General features: G+C 36.4%; 1 protein-coding gene across 2 annotated transcripts in view; it reads left to right on the top strand.

Moving 5' to 3' along the window:
- The first annotated feature begins 5,351 nt into the window (after positions 1 to 5,351).
- Positions 5,352 to 24,203, top strand: part of LOC145686528 (TNF receptor-associated factor 4-like) — a 576,903-nt gene continuing 558,051 nt past the window's right edge. The window contains exon 1 of one of the 2 annotated variants that reach the window (XM_081759921.1): positions 5,352 to 6,444. In XM_081759921.1, coding sequence (XP_081616047.1) covers positions 5,698 to 6,444 — 747 coding nt within the window. In that variant the 5' untranslated portion in view covers positions 5,352 to 5,697. The remainder of the gene's footprint in view (positions 6,445 to 24,203) is intronic. The other variant, XM_081759922.1, reaches the window with a different exon arrangement.

The raw sequence follows: 24,203 nt of genomic DNA, 5'->3' as shown, positions 1-24,203 counted from the left end.
TCGTGTTTACCTAGAATTTTACCTTTGCAGCGATATATTTTCTTGCTGACGTACATATTAATTCGGACAATCTCGCATAGTATAATGTTTTCGACGACAAATTTGTCTCATGTTCTTTTTGTTATGTATTGCACACTTTAGCATATCCACATTGTGCCTATATACTGTATGTATGTGAATTCCTTACATTTTTGAATATCATTATGAAAAGTCCTATGCATTTTTTGTTTTTATATTTAACTTGCATCTTTCATTGAACTATAAGATATTTATACCCTAGCTTAGTTATATATATATGTTATCTATATTTATCATATTTTATAAAAAATAAGGCAATTTCTATGATGCAAAAATTTCAGAAACTTCAGAAACATCTTCACGAAAATGCAACAAATTAGCAAAGAAGTTTACAACCAAACGTCAGTGATCAAGATCTAGTTAAAAACTGCAAATTCAGTCTTTTGATTACAAACTAAAATGGCAAATTTTATAAAGATACCAGAGATGGTGTGAGGTAAGAATGGCAGGCGGAAAAATAGCAGGATCATTTTTAGACTGGAAAAGATGGCAGGCGGAAAAAATGGCATGATGGAAAAACAATATGTAAGCATGTAACATATACTCGTAAGAAAGCATTTTCATAAGGCATTTAGCCGGCTGTCCTTTCTGAAGTACCTGTTTTGTTTATTGGAATGGTATTTTGATTATTTACTCAGTTATATGTAATAAGGGTCCCGATAGGAGAAATGGCTATAACGGTTGCTTATGCATTGCTTCAACGGTTGTATGTGACTTTGAAGTAGCAGTTTGCAACGCAGTTCTAAATACTGTAAGCTTGGATATGATAGGCCTTATGCAGTCGTTTTGACTAGCGTCATACTAAAGGCCTGACTACTGCAGGAAACATATATTAGTCGAGCTCTTTAGTATGTCACTAAGCACGCGTCAGAGCGACTCTGGATAAGGTCCGATGTTTCTATACAAGTATGTTTCTTCCATCTACGACAAAGTACTTATCATAAAATTTAATAATTGGGTTTGTCAGGACTTTATAAAGAAGATGTAGAGTTTTCTATATTCTGCAACCAAATTGATTCACTGGCGTTTCTTCCATGTTAAGATGTTTTGCAGAACATGGAGTACTTAGAAAAGATAGCTCCTTCAGAAGGAGAAGAGCTCATTTATTATTTTGATTTAATATATGTATCCGATTCATACAGGAGATTAAGAAGGGAAGAAACTTTGAGAGTAAGACGCATTCCGCCACGGTTAAAAAAAAATGTGCATCAGCTACTCTTGGAGAGAACCCACGCACAAATAATATGTGGGAAGGTTGGAACAGTAAGTTTTCCCGACTTACTGAGTACAACCATCCAACAATATGGAAGTTGCTTGAGTGCCTGCAACAGGACTGGGCAGTAATGGAGACAGTGATCCTGGAGTATGGAAGAGACAAGTGCCGAAAAAGAAGACAAAGTGAATGTATGTTGATTTGCAGAACAGGCTGAGGAATTTGTGTTTAGATTACATTGACTTCTTACGTACAGTCGCTCACAATTTGAGATTTTCAACATGACAAAGCACAAGGTGGTTATTGTTGTTGTATGTATGAGTAATTTATGAGACTATAGTACAACGAAGCTAACTGTGGATTTCCATTATACGAAATTAAACAATACAAAATTATATAATAGAGAGGTCCCGGGTTCGATTCCCGGTGGGGGTACTCGGTCGAAAAGGTTACAACGCTTTTTCAAGCCAGCCACCCTGAATGAGGTTTTCCTGGGTTTCCCTCATTCACACCATGCAAATGCCGGGATGGTACCTAACTTATAGGTCCCAGGTCGCTTTCTTCCTTCCCCCATCCTTTCTTCCTTCTCTTTCCCCGGATTGTGTGCACGCCGAGGGACGTCATCCCTCAAAACGTGAAAGGCTAAATGGCCTTAGATGCTGAAAGCCCAGAAATGTAAACCCTAAACCCCCCTAAAATTATATAATAGTGTAGTCATTGTTGTTGCATGTAAGTTATTCTGTATATAGATTGCGAATTTGATTACGTGATTTGCATTATGAAAACAACATCATATTGTGGTTATTGTTGTTTTACGTAAATTATGTTTTTTATACGTAAACATCGATCCAGGAATAATAGAAAATGAGATAACACAAGTCCAGAATATTCGTTTGACAATTGAGTAGTATAATTAATTTGTTTCTCGAATATTCCAGTACTAATAATTTGTCTACAAGGCTACAAATTCTTCAACTAATACATGCAGGAGGTAAGTTTGAGTAATATATTTGAAAATGTTTTCTTACGCGTGTGTATTTACATGTTGTTTTTCCTTTCTGTCATTTTTCTTCCCTGTCATTTTTCCTCCCTAAAAACTACCCTGCCATTTTTGCCGCCTGCCATTTTACAGTAAATCACCAGACATACATAAAGAAGTTAAAATAAACAGATGTTAATCTGTTCGATTCCCAGCAGGAGCTCATGTGGTTCGGATTCCACGTTAATCAGTAGGTCCACGTCTCATATAGCCTCGCAGCTGAAAGGGACGTTAAACTGAAAATCACATCACACATCAGAGGTCAATCTTTAAGTTTTACGTCCCACTGTTATGGCGGCTGGGTTAAAGGAGAGGGTGATGATGAGAAATGAATGAAATGGTGGATTGAATAGAGTAGTTGAACTAAACGGGGAATCCGAGAAAACCAATGCACACGGTTTTCTTCCACCACAAAGCTCACTTGGCATGAGCTGGGATCGAACCGAGGACCCCATGCACCAGAGGTGAACTGAGCAGCTATGGTGCAATCATCCGTCAATTAGCTTGGATGAACATTCTTCAAACTTTCGCACAGAGTTCTTGGTGTTCAATTCTGTGATCAGATATCTGGAATTTATTAGTGGAACTTACAGACTAGTATTATTTAGTATCCGATAAAGGGAGCTTAGTGATAATTTACTCTCAGATTATTTCTCGTCACCTAGTTATCTCTAAGTGACGAATTTTATACAAACTACAATATGGAATAAGACACTTCTGAAGTAGTTGTGTTCAAAAGGAGAAGGTATATGATAAGAAATTAAAATAACACAAAAACTGATGAATATGTAAATAAAATAGCGGTAGAGCATGATTAATTTACCAGATACCACAACATCTTTATAATAAAAATAAAATTTGAAACAAAATATACTCTCCAAAGACGAAATTACGAGTACGCTCTCACTAAATTGAAATGTAAGTAATTTAGAATGTCAGGATGTCAAAATTTAGAAAAGAGGTAAACTTTGGAAATATACTATGCACTGTCACACAATCTCTTGTTAGACAGCTCTCCGAAAAAATCCTAGTTAAAAATATAAATAATTTTTCAGCAACTTTTACATCTTTTCTGGGTCCTTTATTCCCTTAACCTGACCCTAATCCTCCTTTCCATTCTTTTACTAGTACTTTTCTAAAAATTTTATTTAAAATTTCACGATCATCATGAATTGGATGTGCCGTTTATTGTGTGAGAATTTTGACAAGATCAAGAAGATTGTGCTTTCTCTGGATCCAAGCCACGGAAGTCAATCCCACCGGGAACGTGTCTTCCCAATATTTGTAAAATGGTTTTCGTCCTCTTCCCTAATATTTCGGGTATCTTTGGTCAACTATGATCCAAAAGAGGCTCAACCATGTAACAATTTGTTATGTTAACACAACAATGTTAAGACAAAATGGATATGCAAAAAGTAGCACAAAAGTTTTCCAATTATAAAAGAAGACAGTTTTCGGCCCTATGAAAGTGAAGGTGGAATAAACTGATTTTGTTTAGGGAACCGCAAAGCGAGTTTAGTTTAGCTAAATAATAATAATAATAATAATAATAATAATTTTCAACTAATTTTTAACTACACATTGCTGAGCCTCATTTACATTAGTTGTAGACTTGTTGGCCTAAAAGTTGTTTTGAGAACTTTATTGTTTCTGAGTATTCACTTCACATTACCTTTTATCATTAGACCTATTTTGATTTTGACATACACTTATCATTTAAGTTTAACTAAACTCGTGAAACAATGTTGAATTTTACTGTTTGAATAAATAAGCTGTAAAGTATGTGTTCGTATTTTTAGTACCACATTAAAAAAAATAAAAAGAAGCTAGACGATCAAAGCTAAAAATAAAACACGAATATTTTAATTTTTTTCATTTAAATCAGCTCAGTCAATTTGAATGTTGAGAAAAAATAAATTAAATGAATTCTTCGTTCTTTTCCTTAAAGGGAAATTTCGAAAACTGTGAAATGAGTTTTTGATTTGAAATGAAATGAAAAATGAAATCTTTAAGTTTTACGTCCCACGATTATGCCGGTTAGGCTAAAGAAGACGGTGATGATGAGAGATGAGTGAAATTGTGGAATGAAGAAAGTGGGAGGAAACGGGAGAACCCCGAGAAAACCCACGAGCACGGTGTTTGTCCACCATAAAGTCCACACAGCGCGAGCTGGGATCGAACGCGTTTTTGATTTGAGTTATCGTCCTATTCAGCTGTGAGTCTATATGAGACGTGGACCTATAGCTTAACGTGGGATCCGAACACGAACTACATGATCTCCCGCCGGGAATCGAATCCGGTCACCTACACCAAAGGCGCGTACGCTAACCGTTTAGCCATGAGGAAACTCTGTGAAGTATATCTTCTATTATTTAAAGTTAAGAGTTTATATTTCGAATTTCACACCTCCAGCTTAAGAGAATTTTTACATTTGGCATTTTCTAAGTAAATAATGAGTAATTTTAATATTTATATAAACATTAGGGGCGTATTTAAAAATGCTAAAGATGTGTATTTCCAATAGGTCGCGGCGACTTAGTGGTAGAGCGTTCACCTCTGATACATGGAGTCCTTGGTTCGATCCCAGCTTACGCCCGCCAAGTGAGCTTTGTGGTGGACAAACACCGTGTGCGTTGGTTTTCTCGGGGTTCTCCCGTTCCTCCTACATTCTTCATTCCACCATTTCATTCATTTCTTATCATCGCCGTCTGCTTTAGTCTAGCCGGTATAATTGTGGGACGTAAAACTTAAAAAAAGATTTCATTTCATTTACGTATTTCCAAAACTCCTTTCGTATCCCTTGCTTTCGGAGTATTCTGTCAAAATGTCACGCTTTTACCCATAGTAAGTAGTATGACGAGTTACTCACTTTTACTCTTTTATAAGCTCTATAGAATATAGATTCCAAAATTAGCTTTTCCTACAATTTTATTTTATTTTATTTAAATTTGTCTACCTCTTCTTATCTAGATATCATTCAAGGACGAGTGACCTTGACTGATAGCGGAAGACAAGTACGGGTATGCTTCTTTCATTTCTAGTCTCACTGAAGCAACAACGGGTTAAGTTGTTAACACGATTCGGCATTCGTCTTCTCGTGCGGTGTTGGAGTAAAGCAGCACAATTTGGTAGTTCCGTATATTAGTGGTATCGGTAAGCGTAGAGCGTGTGTATATGAGTATATCTAATAGGTATGGCTGGCCTTGCAGGAATAGTACAGTAACAAAAGTATTTTTATGTATTGAACTATTGTTAAAACTGAAACCAGTTTTTAGTGAAGTGATAATACTAGAGTATATTAAAACCTTTTGGTCTGAAACCTATTAGTCTAAAATATATATGTATATAGACTATATTAGAAGTCAAAATGTCATTTTATTCGTGGTTTAGTAAATACAGTTGGCTAGTGAGTATGCCTACGTATAAAGTTGGTGACAATTGCCAAAAGTACATTGAAGGGGGAGTAGAAAATCACCAGCTAAATTGCATATGCGATGTTTCTGAATACCAGCGTTCACATTTGACTCTAAATGATTTGTGTACGGGCAAGAAATATAAATGTGATTTGTGTTTACGGGAATTTCACAATGAGGACCAATGCAAAACCGAACCTGTAGAGTTTATTACATGTTCTTCCAAAGGATTGTGTACGAAGATGTTTGAGCTCGAAAAGAAAGCGTCTCCAATATATCCAAAATGTTATTATTGTGGAAAGAAAATGTTAGAAGATGTTCTAGAATTGCATCTCCAAAGCTGCGAATTTTCTTTAATCTTTTGTGAGCAATGTAATGTAGTGGTTCAAAAGTTCTCTTTGAGTCACCATCTAGAAAACTTTTGCGAGAAGAGGACTGTGAAGTGTGAATATTGTGCGAGTGAGATGATGGCAGGTATTCTTCAGGATCATTTCGCTGTATGTGATTTGATTCCCATTTACTGCGACAATAAATGTGGGAAGAAAATGCCGCGAAAGGAGATTAAACATCACCTATTGGAGGAATGTCCTAAGAGAATAGTTGTTTGTGATTATTGTAGTGAACAACTGGAAGCCATGGTGTTGGAAGACCATCACTCAAGGTGCATGAAGATCCCCATTGATTGTCCAAAGAATTGTGGGGTAAGTATTGAGAGAAAGGACATAGATAAACACCTGGATGAAACATGTGAGAGACTCTTTGCTAAGTGTAGCTTTAACAGTGTCGGTTGTAATTTCGAAGGGTTTCCTATCGCGCTACGTAACCACATGGAAGAATGCAGTATTTATCATGGAGAATGTCTGAAAGATGTTATAGAACAATTTCGTACAAAAGTATCTGCAGTCGTACAGTTAGAAGGGAAATTAAAAGCAATGGAAACTGAACTAGATAAATTAAGGGAATTGCAGTTAGAAGGGATGTTAAAGGCGAAGGAAATTCAAGTAGATAAAATGAAGGTACTGAACGATGGGAAACTTTTGTGGAGGATTTCGAACATTTCAAAGAAATTAAAACTTTATGAATTTAATATGATCCTTTCCAGTAATGAATTTTACGAGTCGCGGTATGGATATAAATTGAGTGTACTATTATACTTAAATGGTTATCTGAGTACTAATGGTAGACCTACAGAATGTGGTAGGAATGCTCTATCCATTTTTGTTGCAATAGGTTCCGGAGAATATGATTCTCTTTTGGAATGGCCTTTCAAGAAGAAAGTAATCATCAAATTGATTAACTTAAAAGACAGAAATAATGATATTGTTAAGTCTTTCATGGGTAATGAGGATTCGTCCTCTCAAGAAACTTTGAGTGTTAAATTGAATGGTGGTTATGGTTTCCCTGAATTCATTTCTCATGAGATGTTAAAAACGGGAAATTACGTTTCTGATAATGATGCGATATATTTAGAAGTAACTGTTCATTAGAAAGTGTATATGGCATATTCACGAAGAGGTAAAATGTAATTTTATGTATAGAGCAGTAAAGCATAGGCCCTACTTGTTGAATCATAATAGTAAGATTAAGTGTAACAATATTTTGATATAATTGAGTAATTCGTAAGTAATATATCTAACTAAAGATAGGGCTTATTAAGCCTACTCTATTATGATTAAAATTGTGTAAGGTTAGGTTGAATAACAGTGTACTTTGCTCTTACAGAACAACTGCTATTAATGTAAACTCAGTTCAATTTATATTGTGTTGAAAACCACATTGTGCTAACATGTTCGATCTTTCATTTTATTTTAGCGAAATCGGTCAGAAAATTGATTTTCTGTACTTTCTTCTTCAAAAATGTAAATAGTATACAGTGGCGCCGATTTTCAGTATAACTTTGGAGGGAGATCTAAGCTACGTGGTCGGATATGATCTATAAGAAATCCGTGAGAAGTAATACAAATATCAGGAATCCAAGCAAACTTTCGGGAAGGGGGGATGGGAGATCATCCGCCCAGGATCGGTGCCCATGACATTATAGATATTAGAAAGTTTATTGTCCTAACATAAATTACAAATACAAAATGGGATCTAAAGTTATAAAATGCAGTAATGCCTGTTTTATGTCATTTTTATTAATTAGCAATAGCGTACACAAGGGGGAGTTTCGGGGTTTTAAATTCCCCCTGAACCAAGTGTTCTATAAAATTAACCTTTAGTATATTAAGACACATATACAAAAATCATGCTTTTATTGAAAGAATGAGACTGAATTATTGAAATACCTCTTGGTGGAATTCTGCATACGCCACTGATAAGTGATGTTACCAGTGTTAATACTATGAAGGACCAACTTTTGGCTATTGAAGGTTACTTTACTCGCTTATTCTGAAGAATTAGATTCTGTTTTAGAATAACCTTTGAAGAAGAAACTTAAGTTTAAAGTCGATAATTCAAGAATTGATTTTTTCCCCTTTGAGTTGTCTAAATAATGAGAGTTGAAGATCCCTAATATCAATCTCGCACGAACAGTTGAGAATGGAAGCTATTACGATTACTGATATTGTTTTTTGTAGTTCGTACCTGTCGAATTAAAAATCATGCGTTTTCTGCGTAAGTTCCATGGATTTGAATGTGTTTATCATGTTGCAAACAGGATTTTCCGAATAAAAATTCTACAGTCGTGAAATGAGTATGAACCGAAAGACTTCGGTGAATATAGGTTAAGGGCTTCTCCTTTTCTTCGTATATCATCATGTCAGAAATTCCAAGGGGCTAGCATAAACAGATTGTACGATTGACTCCAAAGTTTTAGTATTTAATTTTAATGTGTGTAAAGTTTCTTTAAGTAGTTAATTTTGTTTAGATACTGCACAAAACTTTTGAAAATTGGGGTATTAGCCACTAGCAAGAATATATAACTTCTTTAACCGAAGTATTGGTTATTATTTTTGTATTAAACATTTGATTTTAGTTGTATTTTTAAATTGAATTGTTGGAAGTAGGAATGCAATAATCTCAAAGTTAATTTCAATGATTCTTTCTTTTAAGAGCCTGCCTTACTAAAAATAATACAGAATTTAACATTTTTCTTTTGCTTGTTTTTCATGAGTGAAAGAAGGTAATGAAATGCAACTTACCACATAGATGTTATTTACAGCAGAAAATATGAACCTGAAGAAAGCTCAGTGATGCCAGAAAAACAACACCCCTAAAATCTAAGTTAAGGCAGCGAGTAGAGGAACGAACTCTACTGCATTTGGTTACGTATCATGTTGTTTTGATTTCCTATGAACTACTTTTTAAATAAGTTATATTTAGTTTGTAATAAACAAAATAGTTTTAACATACAGTTATTAAAACTAAATAACCATCACTAGATATACGGTACTCCCGTGTAACCATTGGGGTCTCGGGTTCGATCCCAGCACCCGCCAAGTGAACTTTGTGGTGGACAAACACCGTGAGCGTGGGTTTTCTCGGGGTTCTCCCGTTTCTCCCACTTTCTTCATTCCACCATTTCGTTCATTACTCATCATCACCGTCTCCTTTAGCCTAACCGGCATAACCGTGGGACGTAAAACTCAAAGATTTCATTTTTTTTCCGTGTAACCAGCAGCGGATCCAGGGGATGATCGCCTCCCAGGATAGGATATTTTTTATTTTAAAAATAAAACCTAGCCTAAGAATTTTCGCCTTTGCATTATAAATGTAAAATAAAACCTATTGACTTCGAACGGCCGCCTCACCCCCAAACATTGACTGGATCCGCCCCTGCGTGTAACTCTCATCTATATACATTTAGTGCAAATTCTATTGAAGACCTTTATTTCATAGATAGGGGTCTACTGTACATAAAACACAGTCTACTACTCAGTAGACTCTACGAACTTTTTTTTTCTGAAGTAGGAAAGTAGGGGGTTCACAAGTTTTGTGCTGAATACTATAGCATGTAAAGAGTCTGTAGAAATATCCACAGCTATGATACTACTGATATCGTGGATTTATGGGGATCCGAAAGTTGAAGTTTGTGATTTTGATGCTATGTGTAGGGCGTAATATCTCAGGAGGGCAAAGTGCTAAAAACTGCTGCTTAGGCCACAACGTAGCTCTTTATGTGAATAAACTATTGCAAGAAAATCATGACTGATATTACATGGAGAAAAAAGTAAGGATATGGTTTAACGCGAAGAAAGTAGGCGCATGACAATGGTCATAGCCCGAAAAATATTTGAAAGTTTTGATATGTTTCATGCTAATCTAAATAATAATAATAATAATAATAATAATAATAATAATAATAATAATAATAATAATAAACTACGCATGGTTTAGCAATTAGGTCCACTTTTGTTTGTGTTCAGTTGTGCAAAAGCTTGCGAGTGGCCTTTGTTTCGTCTTTCTAGTTCCATGATCATTGCCACGTCTATATGGTAAGGGGATTAGCTCTCACTTGCACCCAAGACCCCCTTCGTCGCACTGGACCGCGGTATAAAGACACTTAATGTATCAGCAAGGCAGGCCCGTAGCCAGCCCCAAAATTTACGGGGGGGGGGGCGACCCAATCATATTATACTTCATCACCATATTATAGTTCATTTGCAAGCCTACCGTGAAATTTTATGGGGGCCAGCCAAAGTTAAGGGGGGGGCGGCTCCCTTGCCCCCCCCTTGTGGATACGGGCCTGCAGCAAGGTATCATTGGACTCCAATTCCAGTTACGGAAGTTAATTTGTTCACAAGGTTGCGTTACACCTATCTATAGTATCCTGCCGAAAATGGAGAATTTGTGGAAAAATTTAAAATTATTGTTGTTTCTGTTCTCTTCTGCAGCATTACAGCAATAGCTTTTAGTAGCTATAATTACAACAAGTTCTCGCTATTACACGATTTAAGCAGTGTAGCAAACGTCAGCAATGTTTATCATATCTCCGAAACGGTTTGAGATATCGAAGTGCTGTAAACTGAAAAATAATTTACTCATCCATTATAATCCATACAAGTAACTGGATATGATATTTATCTCACCATTTTTTTTTTTCGAAATAAAGGATTTCAAAAAATTTGAATTTTCAAGCCGTGGTAACTTCGTTCCTATTCATTCGAAACAAGTCATACCATAATCATGGTATCCAACACATAAGTACTTTCGATGTGCACTATCCTGTACATCTCCGTTATGCTGTATTTGCGTTAGAGGCTTCCGAACTTTGGATGTTTGTGATACTATAACACCCTTAGTTTGCAACACTGAATAATAAAAATGATATTTTAAGTTTACGTTTGACACGTTGATTTTAAATATGTAATAATCTGACGTAGTGCTATTTGAAAAAAATATAATTTTACATTGGGTTCGCAACACTGTTTGTTGGGTCTTTCTGCTTAATACATACATAAATACCCCCCTCCTTATATTTGCTTTGTGCGAAGTTTACTTTTCTCTCTTTTTTGGTTTGTCCGGTATAGCGGATGGTCAAGATAAAATGTCCACCGTATAGCTTTATTGTTCGATATAATTTCAGTACTTCCTTGATAAAAGGATTGACTGGTTAAAAAAAAAAAAAAAAAAAAAAAACTCTTATGATTGCCTAACGCGAGAATTGGGCTTTGAAGGTTCTGCATAATCCACTAATAATTATTCACACGTTCGATTCCCGCTGAGGGCACTCGGTCGAAAAAGTGTAAAACGCTTTTTCAGGCCAGCCATCCTGAACGAGGTTTTCCTCATTCATACCAGGAAAATGCCGAGGTGGTACCTAACTTATAGGTCCCAGGCCACTTCCTTCTCTTTCCCCGGATTGTGTGCTTGCCGAGGGACGTCGTCCCTCAGACATGACGAGCTAAATGGCCTTAGATGCCTACAGCTCAGAAATCTAAATCCTATAATTCACACAAAATAATTTAGAAAAAGATCTGTGGATAATCTTAAACGCTTACATCAGGCAAATAAAATCAGGTGCCAGTTATGAGAAAAAGCCTTCATCATTACAATAGTCGAAAGACTGATATCCGAATCTGAGAAAAAATCTGTAATTATTTTATGTAATTGACCTTATGGAATGTAACTTGTGATATTTAAATTACTAAACATAATGAAACACCAAGTATAAGAACGCGTCATAAGATTGTCGATTTTGTCTTCTAAACTTAAAAAAAAAAAAAAAAATCTACAACAGACTACCTAGATAGCCTATATGTAAATAAAAATTGTCAAATAAAATCAATTTTCAAAAATCATATTTGCAAACTAAGCTAAGAAAAATAAAATAGAGTTTAGGGGTTATTTTCCAAAGTGATGATTGCGCGAACTTGAATTTCGTGGACTTTCCCCGAAAGAAGAACGTTATCGTGGCTTCTCGCCTAAAAGAACTGGTTTTTGCTGAGAGGCACAAAATTAATCACAGGACAACGAAGTGGATACTTTTTCTAATACATAACACTAATCCTCATTGTAGTGGGGTAGCCAGAAAAATATAATTATTATTGATAATTTTAAACTTAATCTAGTTTCCAAACCAATCTTTTTCCCTAGTATCTAACTAACTAACTCTATGGCCTATGGAACCCGGAGGTTCAATGCCGCGTTCACAAAAGCTCTCCACTGACTTCTATCCTTAGCTAACTGCATCCAGTTTCTACTTTGTATTCCAATCTCTGCGAGATCCATCTTAATATTGTCCTACCATCTGCGCCTAGGTCTTCCTAATGGTCGTTTTCCGATTGGTCTTCAGGTCAAGACTTTGAAAGCGTTTCTACTTTCTTCCATTCTAGCTACATGACCCGCCCACCTAAGCCTCCTAGACTTGACGACCCTTACAATGTTGGGTAAACCATATAAATTATGTAGTTCCTCGTTATGAAGTTTCCGCCATTCCCCATTCCCGTTCCTCTTGGGTCCGAATATTCGTCTCAGGATCTTGTTCTCAAATACTTTCAGTCTATGTTCTTCCCTCAGAGTAAGTGACCATGTTTCGCAGCCATACAAAACAACAGCCATGATTACCATTTTGTATATTTTAAGCTTCAAATTTCTCGACAGAATTCGCGACAACAAGAGATTTTGAACCGAATAGTAACACGAATTCCCTGCTTTTAGTCGACATTTAATTTCTCCGTGAATATGATTTTCCTCTGTTAATATTGATCCTAGGTATTTGAAACTATCCACTTTATCAAAAGTATTATTTAATATTTTAATGCATCCATAATATGCTGTATTCCGGTCCCGACGCACTTCCATGCATTTAGTTTTATCTGCATTTACTTCTAAACCCATGTCCCTGCAAGCGTTTAATAATATCTCTGCATTTCTTTCTATTGTTCTCCTATCATCACCTATTAAATTTACGTCATCAGCATATGCCATAACCTGGTGAATACCGTTCAACTCTAGGCCCTGGTTGCTACCTTTGATTTTCCTTATAGCGTATTCCAGAACGAAGTTAAATAATAATGGCGACAACGCATCTCCTTGTTTCAGGCCATTTTCGACGTGAAAGCTCGTGGACAAAAATTTTTCTACCCGGACTTTACTTTGGGATTCATTTAAACATATCTTAATTAACCTAATTAACTTTCTCGGTATTCCAAGTTCTGTAAGAACGTTGTATAATGTTTCTCTCCTAACAGTCTTACGTCTTTCTAAAATCAATAAATAGTTGATGTACCGGGGTATTGTATTCCCACTTTTTTTCGAGTATTTGGCGAATGGTAAATATTTGGTCGATAGTTGATCGATTCCGTCTAAATCCGCGTTGATAATCAATAATTTCATCTGCGTATGGCGTCAGTCTTTCTAATAGAATATTTGAAAGGATTTTATAGGATGTTGACAGAAGAGAGATGCCTCGATAATTATTACAGTCAGTTTTGTCGCCTTTCTTGTGAATTGGAACAATGATTGATTCTTTCCACTCTTGTGGCAATTCTTCCTTGTTCCAGATAAGGAGAATGAGTTTGTGTATCTTGTTCCACAATTTTTCGCCTCCAGCTAAAATTAACTCAGCCGGAATTTCATCTACACCCGGAGATTTGTATTTCTTTAATTTCTTCATAGCAGTTTCTACTTCTATTCGGTTGGGTTCTGGAATATACGGTTCTGCGGCGTGTATCTCCTTTTCTCCACGCACACTAGTTTTCGGTTGCGTATTAAGCAAATCGTCAAAGAAATCTTTCCATCTATTTAAGATGCTATCCGTGTCAGTGAGAACTGTACCGTCAGATTTCTTTAATATATAAGCACGAGGTTGATAGCCTTTCTTAAATTCGTTGATTCCCTTATACATGTCCCGGATATTTTTATTTTTACTATTATCTTCAAGTTCCTTAATTTTAGCTTTCAGAAAATCGCGTTTCTTTGTTCTAAAAGTTTTGGAAGTTTCCCGCCTGATATCTGCGAAATTTTGTGTAGTTATTTCATTCGGATTTTGTAGCCAGCGTAATTTTGCCGGTTTTCTCTTCTCTGCTGGTTTTATGCATTCCTGGTCGAACCATGGTTTGTTCCTACGTATTTCCGCGTGTCCCAATTTTTCTTTTGCTGAAATTTTAATGCTATCTCTAATTTCAATCCAGGTATCCTCAACACTAGTGCACTCCGAATCCTCTAAAGCCGAGAATCTATTCGAAACTTCAATCTGGTATTTCTCTCTTACCTGGCTCTCTTCTAATTTCTTTAAATGGAATCTCTCCGTTTTCGGACAATGAATTTATTTAATGATAACCTCTCTTGTATTATCGCTGCTATCAGGTAGTGGTCGGTGTCACAATCAGCCCCTCTAAACGACCGGACATCAATTATGCTAGATTGCCTTCTTCTATCTACTAACACGTGATCAATTTGATTATGTGTTTTCCCGTCTGGTGATGTCCAAGTGTATTTATGAATGTCGCGATGTGGGAATTTTGTACTCTTCACGATTAGGTTTTTGGATGTTGCAAAATTTACGAGTCTAACACCGTTATCATTACTTTCCTTATGCAGACTTTCGTTCCCTATAATCGGTTTCAAAATATCCTCTCGTCCTACCTTCGCATTGAAATCCCCTAATAGAATTTTCATATGGTATTGCGGGAGTTGGTCAAATATCCGTTCCACTTCTTCATAAAAACTGTCTTTTGTATCGTCATCCTTATCTTCAGTTGGGGCATGTTCATTTAAAACTATAATATCACACCACCGTCCCTTAAGAGTAATAAAAGAAAGTCTGTCAGTGACAAATTCAACCCGTTTAATTGCTGGTAATATACTTTTATGAACGAAAAACCCTGTTCCTAACTGGTGATTTTTGTTTCCTTCCCCGTAAAAGAACGTAAAATCTCCGGAATTCTCAGATCCATTTCCTTCCCCCTAACTTCCTGAACTCCTAGTACGTCCATCCTGTATTTTTCTAACTCACTCGTTACGGATTTTAACGCGCCTGCCCTATAAAGACTCATAATATTCCATGTTCCAAATCTCATGTCCATTTTCTTTTGCTGAGGTCGTGCCAAGTTATCAGTCCTTGTCCGAGGCTTTTGTGAATATTTCTGAACAAGTGCTTTTTTTTTTTTTATAGGATGAGGTGGTTAGCCCTACTCAAACCCCCAAGCTGGAGGACCACTCCTAGTCGGCTGTCCGCGATTGCTTATTCAGTATATTCGCAGCTAACCTCTATATCTAGAGGCCTTCTCCTCGATCCGCAACCTGAGAACGCGCCATGCCGTGGTGACAGGAACCCACATTACGTAAAAGCTACTGATACGATCATGGCCCTAGTATCTAAGATGTAAACTCAAATATAAGGATCATTTATAGAAAAGTGGAAGGGCAGTTACAAGGATGCATGCTAGACACATATGGGAGGTATATACAATTGCTTCTTTGTGATTAACGCAAATGTAAACAAATCCTTATCTCTGATTGGTCGAATTCTTGGGTACGATATTTATATAATAGATTAGGCCTCATGATTTTCGGGGAATGATCTCGAGTAGAAAATCATTTTGAGCAGAAAAGCACGACGGGGAAGCTCCACATCGCACGAAAACCATGCAACGAAAATACTCTGTGATTACAAAACTAGACTTTATGTAATTCTCCAAAATATGCAATATGAAACATTAACAGAAACAGTAAAATTAAGTTCACAGCTAATAAACCGATTTTCATGGAATGCGATGCAAACCGTTAAGCGTAAGTCGATACAGGCTGCAGACGGTGCAAAATATTCTGTCAGGAAGGACTACCGATCATGCACCTTTAGACCCGTTCTCCCGAAAGATGATGCTGTCTCGTTATCCCTTTAACTGGTCTGCTCTTTGCCAAGTTCCATAAAGGGAACTTAACTATTGTTGTAAAAATGCATCAAATCATTAAAAAAAAAAAAAAAAAAAAAAAAGTGCTGCGGAAATGTAAACAATCACTTCAGGTAAATAACCAGATGCTGCTTCTAAATGAAGCCTTGTCTGCTAGAATAGTCAATACAGACACACTACACGTATATATAAATAAAACTGATTTTTAAATTAACAAAATGAAACTTTAGAATAAAATGTGTGGCTTCCAAAAAGGAACCTTGTCCGTTACAGTAGTCAAGAAATCGTATCATATAAACCGAAAGAAACTAAGTTCTAGAACTATGAACAATAAGTGATTTTGTTGTTTGTAAATAAGTGATTTTTAAATTAACAAATGCAAAGAAAGACATTTAAATAAATGTGCATATATGCAGAGTAAATTGAGGAAAGTAAAATTGTGATCACAGTTACTAATCATCCAGGGACGGCACCAGAAAAGTTTGATGGGGTGGGCGGAAAAAGGCGGATCTAGTTGCTGGGTGGGCGGGCAATGAAAATAAGAACTGGGCAATCTAGACCTTTTTTTTTTTTTTTTTTTTTGGACAATAATTAAGTTTCAATCTTTAAACCCTTTGGTTAGCTAAAGCTCAGACCGAAATAGGGGAGGGACAAGGATGTGGAAAACAGCTGTCTTGGACTTATAGAAGGTACAATTCCGGCATTTGCCTGGTGGGACTGAAGAAATGCAGGACTTAGGATGGGCTGCGGAAGTTCGTGGCTATATGCTCGACCTACCGAATTCCGCGTGGCAAACACACTACTTCCAGGTTTCATTTTTTAAACAATACTAACAGCTACTACTGTGTAGTCGATGAAGTTCAAGACAGCTTTACCTTCTCTCCCTCCAAGAATGCACATGAATGCATAGAAATAAAAGGTTAAAACAACACAGACTAACAGATAATACTCTACCTTTCGTTATCATAAAATACACAATAAGTAAGTAAAGTAAAAGAAGAATAAAATAGGCTATTGCAAACATTTTTATCTTTGAAGCATTTATTACAGCAAGAGACAAAAAGTATACATCATTTATATTTTCTCTCATATATCCTTAATTTGTGCACATTAGATTTTTTGACGTGATCTCTATATGCAATAGCAAAGATCTATGTTACTAAAAGAATAGGGAAATTCGAGAGCATAATTGTTTGATCATACCTTACACAGAAATCTTTGAAATTGAAACTCAAGTTTAAAAAAATAAAACAATTATAAATTGGATAAAGAAGTAAATAGCAATTAACAAAACTTCATCATGATCCACAGAAACAACAATGTATTTTAAACTATGAAGGGCTGATCACATGATACGTACAAGCTTACAATAAACTTTTATACCTGCACTTTAATGGAGTACATTGCGTTTGATTGTTATATCCAACATCGAATAATTTTACCACATTCTCTACAGTAATATTCATTACAAGTTTTCTTTCTACTGAAAGGAAACAAAGATCGCTTAGGCGACCGTTTGCCATTCGATTTCTTAGATATGTTTTAACCCGTCTAAGACACGAGAAAGAACGTTCATATGGTGAACTAGATACAGGAATGGTGACAGCAATTACGGCTAATTTCTGAATTTCATGAAAAGCAATTTTGAAACGATCCATCACTTCAGTAAACTGAGAAACAGAGGTAATTTTGCATTGCTTTTCCTCCTCATAACGTTTCAAAACTTTCGGGAAAAGTTTCATTTCCACCTCTACACTATCGACATCACATCCATAATGACGTGCAAGTGGTTCAATTTTCTCAAATGAGAGGAAATGTTCACTTTTAGGGTGAAGACTGCTTATTCCAGTGTAAATTGGCGTTCAGTTGTATCTGGAATTATGTTTGTAAATAAAAGCATTGTTCATTGCAGAGATAAATAGGGTCCTAGAACCTATTACATTACAATCAATAGTAATACGTATTGCTTTTGAAGTACAGGATGTCACCTTCATTATTCTACTTCTGTTGGGGTGGGCGGATGGGTGGGCAAGGCCATTCATCGGGTGGGCGGTCGCCCACCCCCGCCTACCCTTAGTGCCGTCCCTGTAATCATCTAAACGAACGCAGTGTGCCACAGTAAGAATATAGTGGTTTAAGTCAGTGTGATCACTACGAAGTCTAGTCTTGAGTACTTTAAGGCGTTCGTTTATACGATTCCGTTTCATCTTTTGTGGCTTAGAATAATATCCAACTTCCAACATGGACGTTAATATTTTGTTTTCTGCTTGTTTCTTTTGCATCAAGGTAACAAACTTGAATATATTTGGATGATCGGAAATTAATTTACTTTCTCCTCATCTTCGAATGCCATCCTTCCAAATTATTATTTGCACATTTAATTTAGAAGTTTCTTGGAAAGGAAAAGGAAAAGGCATTCGGCACCTAACAACATCTAAGTGGAGTGTAATGCTCGACGACAATATGCATGGCTTTCCATGAAATTTGGCAGCATTGCATAGAATAACCATAAGAGAATGAAGACTTAGATGGGAGAAATCCCTTTCTGTATGCAAATTCCCTTTTAACTAATTTTCGGCGAAACAGGAATTCCTGTTTTTCCAAGCATGGCCGACTGCCTACGTGTGCGATATTTTCGTAGCTTAAGGCATTCGGCGGAACAGGAATCTGCGAAACAGGCAGGAACCCGAGGATCAGGTTTTATCTTTGATCTTATTACTCTATTGCAACCAGAAGGTATAGATGTACAAGTTCCAGTTTCGATATTGGTCTCCATAGAATTAAAACATTAAAGAATAGCGAATAATGGCTTTTTGATATGGATTCAGCGTATGAGAAAAAGGTTCTATCTTTGATCTATTACTTTCTTGCAACCAATAGTTACAGATGTACTATTTCAAGTTTGAGTATTGAATTCAGAGAGTTTGGAAGTCAACTGTAGTTTCACACGTGAAACGAAACTTCTTGTTATTAAAAGGTGGTTAATTTCACGACAGCTTCCCCTATATTTAATATCAATACATTTTTTCCCCCTAGCTGGAAGATCATCTTTTCTTCTTCAATTTCTAAGAAGCAATGCTTTAGAAAGGAACAATGCTACGTTGCTACCTACTACGAGACACGTTCGATATCAGAATTTCTAGAAATTTAACATAGATCGGAATTCTGTATGCTACGAGGATGGGCAAATACCCTTGTGAAGTTGCCTTCCCTCACTTTCAAATTTCGACTCGAAATCAAAATCAATCGTTTGCTTTTTGTTTATTGTTTTGAAGAAAAAATAGTTTGTTTCGAAAAACTTCAAGAGATATTTACTTTCACTATCCCCCCACCCCCGTACACGCATACATTCAAATTTCGATCCAAAACTGTAGCCAATCGTTTATTCCTTTGTGATTTTCCAATCAAACATTTTTTTCTTCAAAATGATAAATAACAAACGAAAAACAAACGATTGACTACAATTTTGGATCGAAATTTGAAAGTGTGTGAAGGGGGGGGGGAGGCCAGTGAAAATGTAAATATCTCTTTATAATATTCGAAACGAACTATTTTTTCTTCAAAACAATCAATAACAAACGAAAAAAAAATACGATTGACTTGGATTTTGAATCGAAGTTGAAATTTGAGAGACCAGGGTGAAGTTAGCTACACCCTAACTTTATTTCGTAATTATCTCCTTACGATTTTGGAAACAAAAGACTTTATCTTCAAAACAATGGACAACATACGAAAAACAAACGATTAGCTTCGGTTTCGAATCAAAACTTAAAAGTGGAAGGGGCAGTGTGAAGTTGGCCTCTAACTTTATTTTCTAATTCTCTCTTTATGTTTCGCGAAACACTCATTTTTAATCCAATGTTCTCGGGATTGCTGCCAGAGTGAGTGTTGCTGTGCTGAGCTTTCGTTACCATACAGCGGCAACATCTTCAGAGCTATGTGTTGGAGTGTGCTAGTCGTACAATTTATATTGTAGTCTTTGGGAATTGCTGACCAACAAAAACAACCAATAGAAACACAGCAATTCCCAAAGACTACAATATAAATTGTACGACTAGCACACTCCAACACATAGCTCTGAAGATGTTGCCGCTGTATGGTAACGAAAGCTCAGCACAGCAACACTCACTCTGGCAGCAATACCGAGAACATTGGATTAATAGTAGACGCCAGCAAAGCTTCAAGATCATATAAACTAATTTTTCTTCAAAATAATCAATAACAAACGAAAAACAAACAATCGGCTTAAGTTTCGAATCAAAATTTGAAAGTGGGTTGCCAATGTGAAGTTGTCCCCAACTTTATTTGTAATTATCTCTTGAAGTTTTTCGAAACATTTTTTTTCTCCAAAACAATCAATAACAAATTAAAAACAAACTCTTGGTTTTGGTTTCAGTCGAAATTTGAAAGTGTGTGTATGTGGGGGGAGCGTTGGGGGGAGCGGGGACTTCATAGCGTTGGACAAATAACAATCTTTTCTCAAAGGAAAAAGGATGCAGAAAGTTGTAGAGCAGCCCTTCTCTTCTAATTTGTTTTCACGTGATTGAAATAGTGCTTTATTTATCAATAATGAGACAGAGACTCAACATAAGTATGTAAAGCTAACATCAAATAAAGATTTTTTTAAAAAAACTCTCTTGGACCATGGAATAGCTGAAGAATCTGAATCAAGAACACCGAATAGCAGCCGAAGCATCTTCATGCATTAATTTAGATAATTATTGTGATGTTTCTTGTGTATCTACTCGTACATCTTACTTATTTATTAGTGTATAATTTCCTTCCTAATGTGGACTGCGAACAAAATAAACTTTAACACTTTAACCGAAACATGAGTTTCAGAAACGTTATGAGAAACACAAGGTCTCAGAGACCTATAAGTCAATTTTGTATTACATTTACTTTAAAATTTATTTAAGGTTTTTAAATATACACAGTACATGAAAGTATAAAATAAAAGAAAATGAAATGAAATATTTGGGTTTTACGTCCCACGATTATGCCGGCAAGGCTAAAGGAGACAGTAATGATGAAAAATGAGATGTGGAATGAAGAAAGTAGGAGGAAACGGGAGAACCCCAAGGAAACACACGCACACGGTGTTTGTTCACCACAAACTTCACTTGACGCGAGCTGGAATCGAACCAAGAACACCATGCATCAGAGGTGAGCACTCTACCACTGAGCCACCGCGGCCACCGCCAAATAACCCTCGCACAGCTAAGCTCAAAATCATGACATAAACCATGAAGTAGGGGACCTAAATGACGCCATTAGAAACTCTATTAAATTTTGTTCTTATTGCCTTCTTTCTTTACACAACTCCTGTTGCAGTGTCTATATGTCTATTTTGACTTGATAACATACTGGTAAGATATACAAGCAACTCCAAATATTGCTTTCATAACAAAGTTTTAGTAACACATTTCTTGTGTTCCTATAAATACTGTAGTCTCACTGCATACCTTTTTCGCAATTTATCCCTTTTACAATGGGTAAAAAAAAAAAAAAGTATTTGGCCAGGTAGACCTAGGATGAAAACACAAGAAAATATCGTATATGCAAACCAGTATAGAGCAAACGATTATTGGGCCATTAACACCAGAGGTATGATAGTTTGTGTCACCTATTGAGTACTGTCATGTACTCCACCTGACAGCCGTGAGTGAAGGAAAAGGAAAGAGGTAGGTAGGAGGGTAGCAAAAAAAGTATTTGGACAGCGCTGTGATCGCCAAAAAAATCACGCAAAAATAGGAGCTGAAAAGTTGCTTCAGTGCATCTGGGTAGTCTACAAAGTAGAGAGAGGCAGTTCATGACAGTTAAAGACGAAACCACTATCGTGAGGACAAAACAGAGAGAGACAACCTAGAGGAAATAAAGTTAACTGTGAAATTGTATGGGGAAGGTAAAAGTTACCGAGAAATTGGCTGTATAGTGAACAAGTTACCTTGCACTGTTGGTTACATTATAAGAAACACAAAACAGAAGAAATACTACAAAATAAACCGCGAACAGGCCGACCACCAGTTTCTGTGCTTTCGGCCTCTTCAAACGGAACATCAATAAGCGTCGTTCGACCACACTTGGTGGCCTTTGGAAAGTGTGCAAGGAGGAGTGGGCGAAATTGGATCAGGCAGTGCTCAATAGAGGCCTCCTTCAGTGGAAACTATGATGTGCAATCGTTCACCAACGGGGCTCTCACATCGAACATGATCGCTGGTGGAAACGGGGTTTTACGCCCTAGGGCACGGGTCTGTACTTTACTACCATAAGGCTGAAACAGCCTTCTGTACTAGGTTAAACAAATTTATAAAACACTCTGTGAATCATACACAGAAAGAAATTTCCAGCCTATAATAAAGGATCAGATATCTAAAATAGGGTTACTCATGGTAGAATAATGAAGTAGGCTACCAATGGCCTAAAATAATAAATATAGCAAACTATTCTAATTAATAAAGCTAATAATGCATATTGCCAAGACATGATCTATTTTCCAAACCAATTTCATTAACTTATTACTTACTTTTCAAAAAAAAAAAATATTTATTTATTTATTTATTTATTTTTTTGATAATTTATTTCACACCATGGGGCAATCCCGAACACTCCGGGATAATGGCAAACATTGTCTGGCATTTCCCCATGAGACACCATGTTATTGTTGATATAGATAAGACAAGAACCGACTTACGTTACCCAGATTCTTGAATCAACATTAGGGGGGGGTCTGTAAGTGAATCGACAGAAACAACAAAACTTCTTCCTGACAATCCACTTAACTGACTGTCACCAAATTTATGATACACTTTTCCAGGTCTCTCCGCTAGCATGCAGCAAAATCGTCTGTTTTCTAGCAAGCTTCCTTGGGCGTATGTTCGGCATTACCTCAGTGTTCGCGAATACCCCGGTTTCCCCTATATTTACACTCTGTAAAGAAAAAATAGCGACACTTGCTGGGATATGGTTTTTACAACATACATTAACCAATATGAGTTTTTACATGAATTCCTGATAATGTTACAATGCATACTATTAATGAGCAGTTCATTCTTAATACTTGCGCCGCAGTTTCAGGTTTTCTATATGCATATAATGAATTTATATGCATATATTAGTAGCTATGTGTTTCTTCAGCAAAAACGGCTGTGGGAAGAATTATACATAAAAGTATGAAAGATCAACAATAATAGCACAAAACAAAAAATGTAATTTCTTAAGAGTAAGATATATATTGTGTACGAACATTGAGAGGTACAATACATCGAATTAGATTTCGTATGTGGACCATGGGCTTTAGGAAGTGCAGGAAATCGTCGAAGCCTTTTGGTGACAAGGCTATTACAAAATACAACATTGATTTCATGTAATCACTCCCGGATTATCTGTTCCGTGAGTTCCATTCTATCCGAGATAGTTGTCTATTGACTCTTCTGCTCATATTGACTCAAACTTTACAATTGCATTCATGTCAGGTGAGTTTGGAGGCCACATAAGTTTTTGAATAGTCATATTCTTGCACAACGTATTAACGATTTTTGCTCGGTGACATGAAGCATTAACGTCCTGGAAAACGAAGTAGTCCATATTTTCTTCAGGAAAGTTATCTTTAGCGGTTGTAAGAATTTTACGTACCAGAATTTGAAGACGTTTTTATGCATCAAATGACTCTTCACATATATCCATTGTTCTAACGTCCTTGGCGGTGAACCAAGCCCATACCATCACTCAGTACCTGAATATTTGCATCTCTTAAACAAAATCCGTATCAAGTTCCTCGTTCATTCGAATCCACAACTTTACCACTATCGTTTCCCACTATTCTAAACTTTCTTCGACGGAGAAAACAACATGCTTCCAGTTGTCATAAGTCCGAGTAGCATATCGCATCACAAAACTTAATGCTGAAGTCTTATGACTTTTTGTCAGTTTCGGCTTTCCAGGCTGTTTTTTCTTCGTAATATCCTCTTCATACAGTTAAGATAATACAGTCGTACGAGTAACTGCAGTTCCAAGATCATCTCAAATTATAGAAACGATTTTTGGGGAAGTCACTCCTTAATTCTGCAGTGCTACTGATTTTATTTGGCGATTTGCTTTGGGTGATGCTTTCTTTTTTCTATCACACTGTTGACGAAGGGATGATTTCTTATATTAATTTGCTT

This window comes from Thermobia domestica, chromosome 5, assembly GCF_964235325.1.
Source record: "Thermobia domestica chromosome 5, izTheDome1.hap1.1, whole genome shotgun sequence".
Taxonomy (NCBI): Eukaryota; Metazoa; Arthropoda; class Insecta; order Zygentoma; family Lepismatidae; genus Thermobia; species Thermobia domestica.
This window is presented reverse-complemented; position numbering and strand designations above follow the sequence as displayed.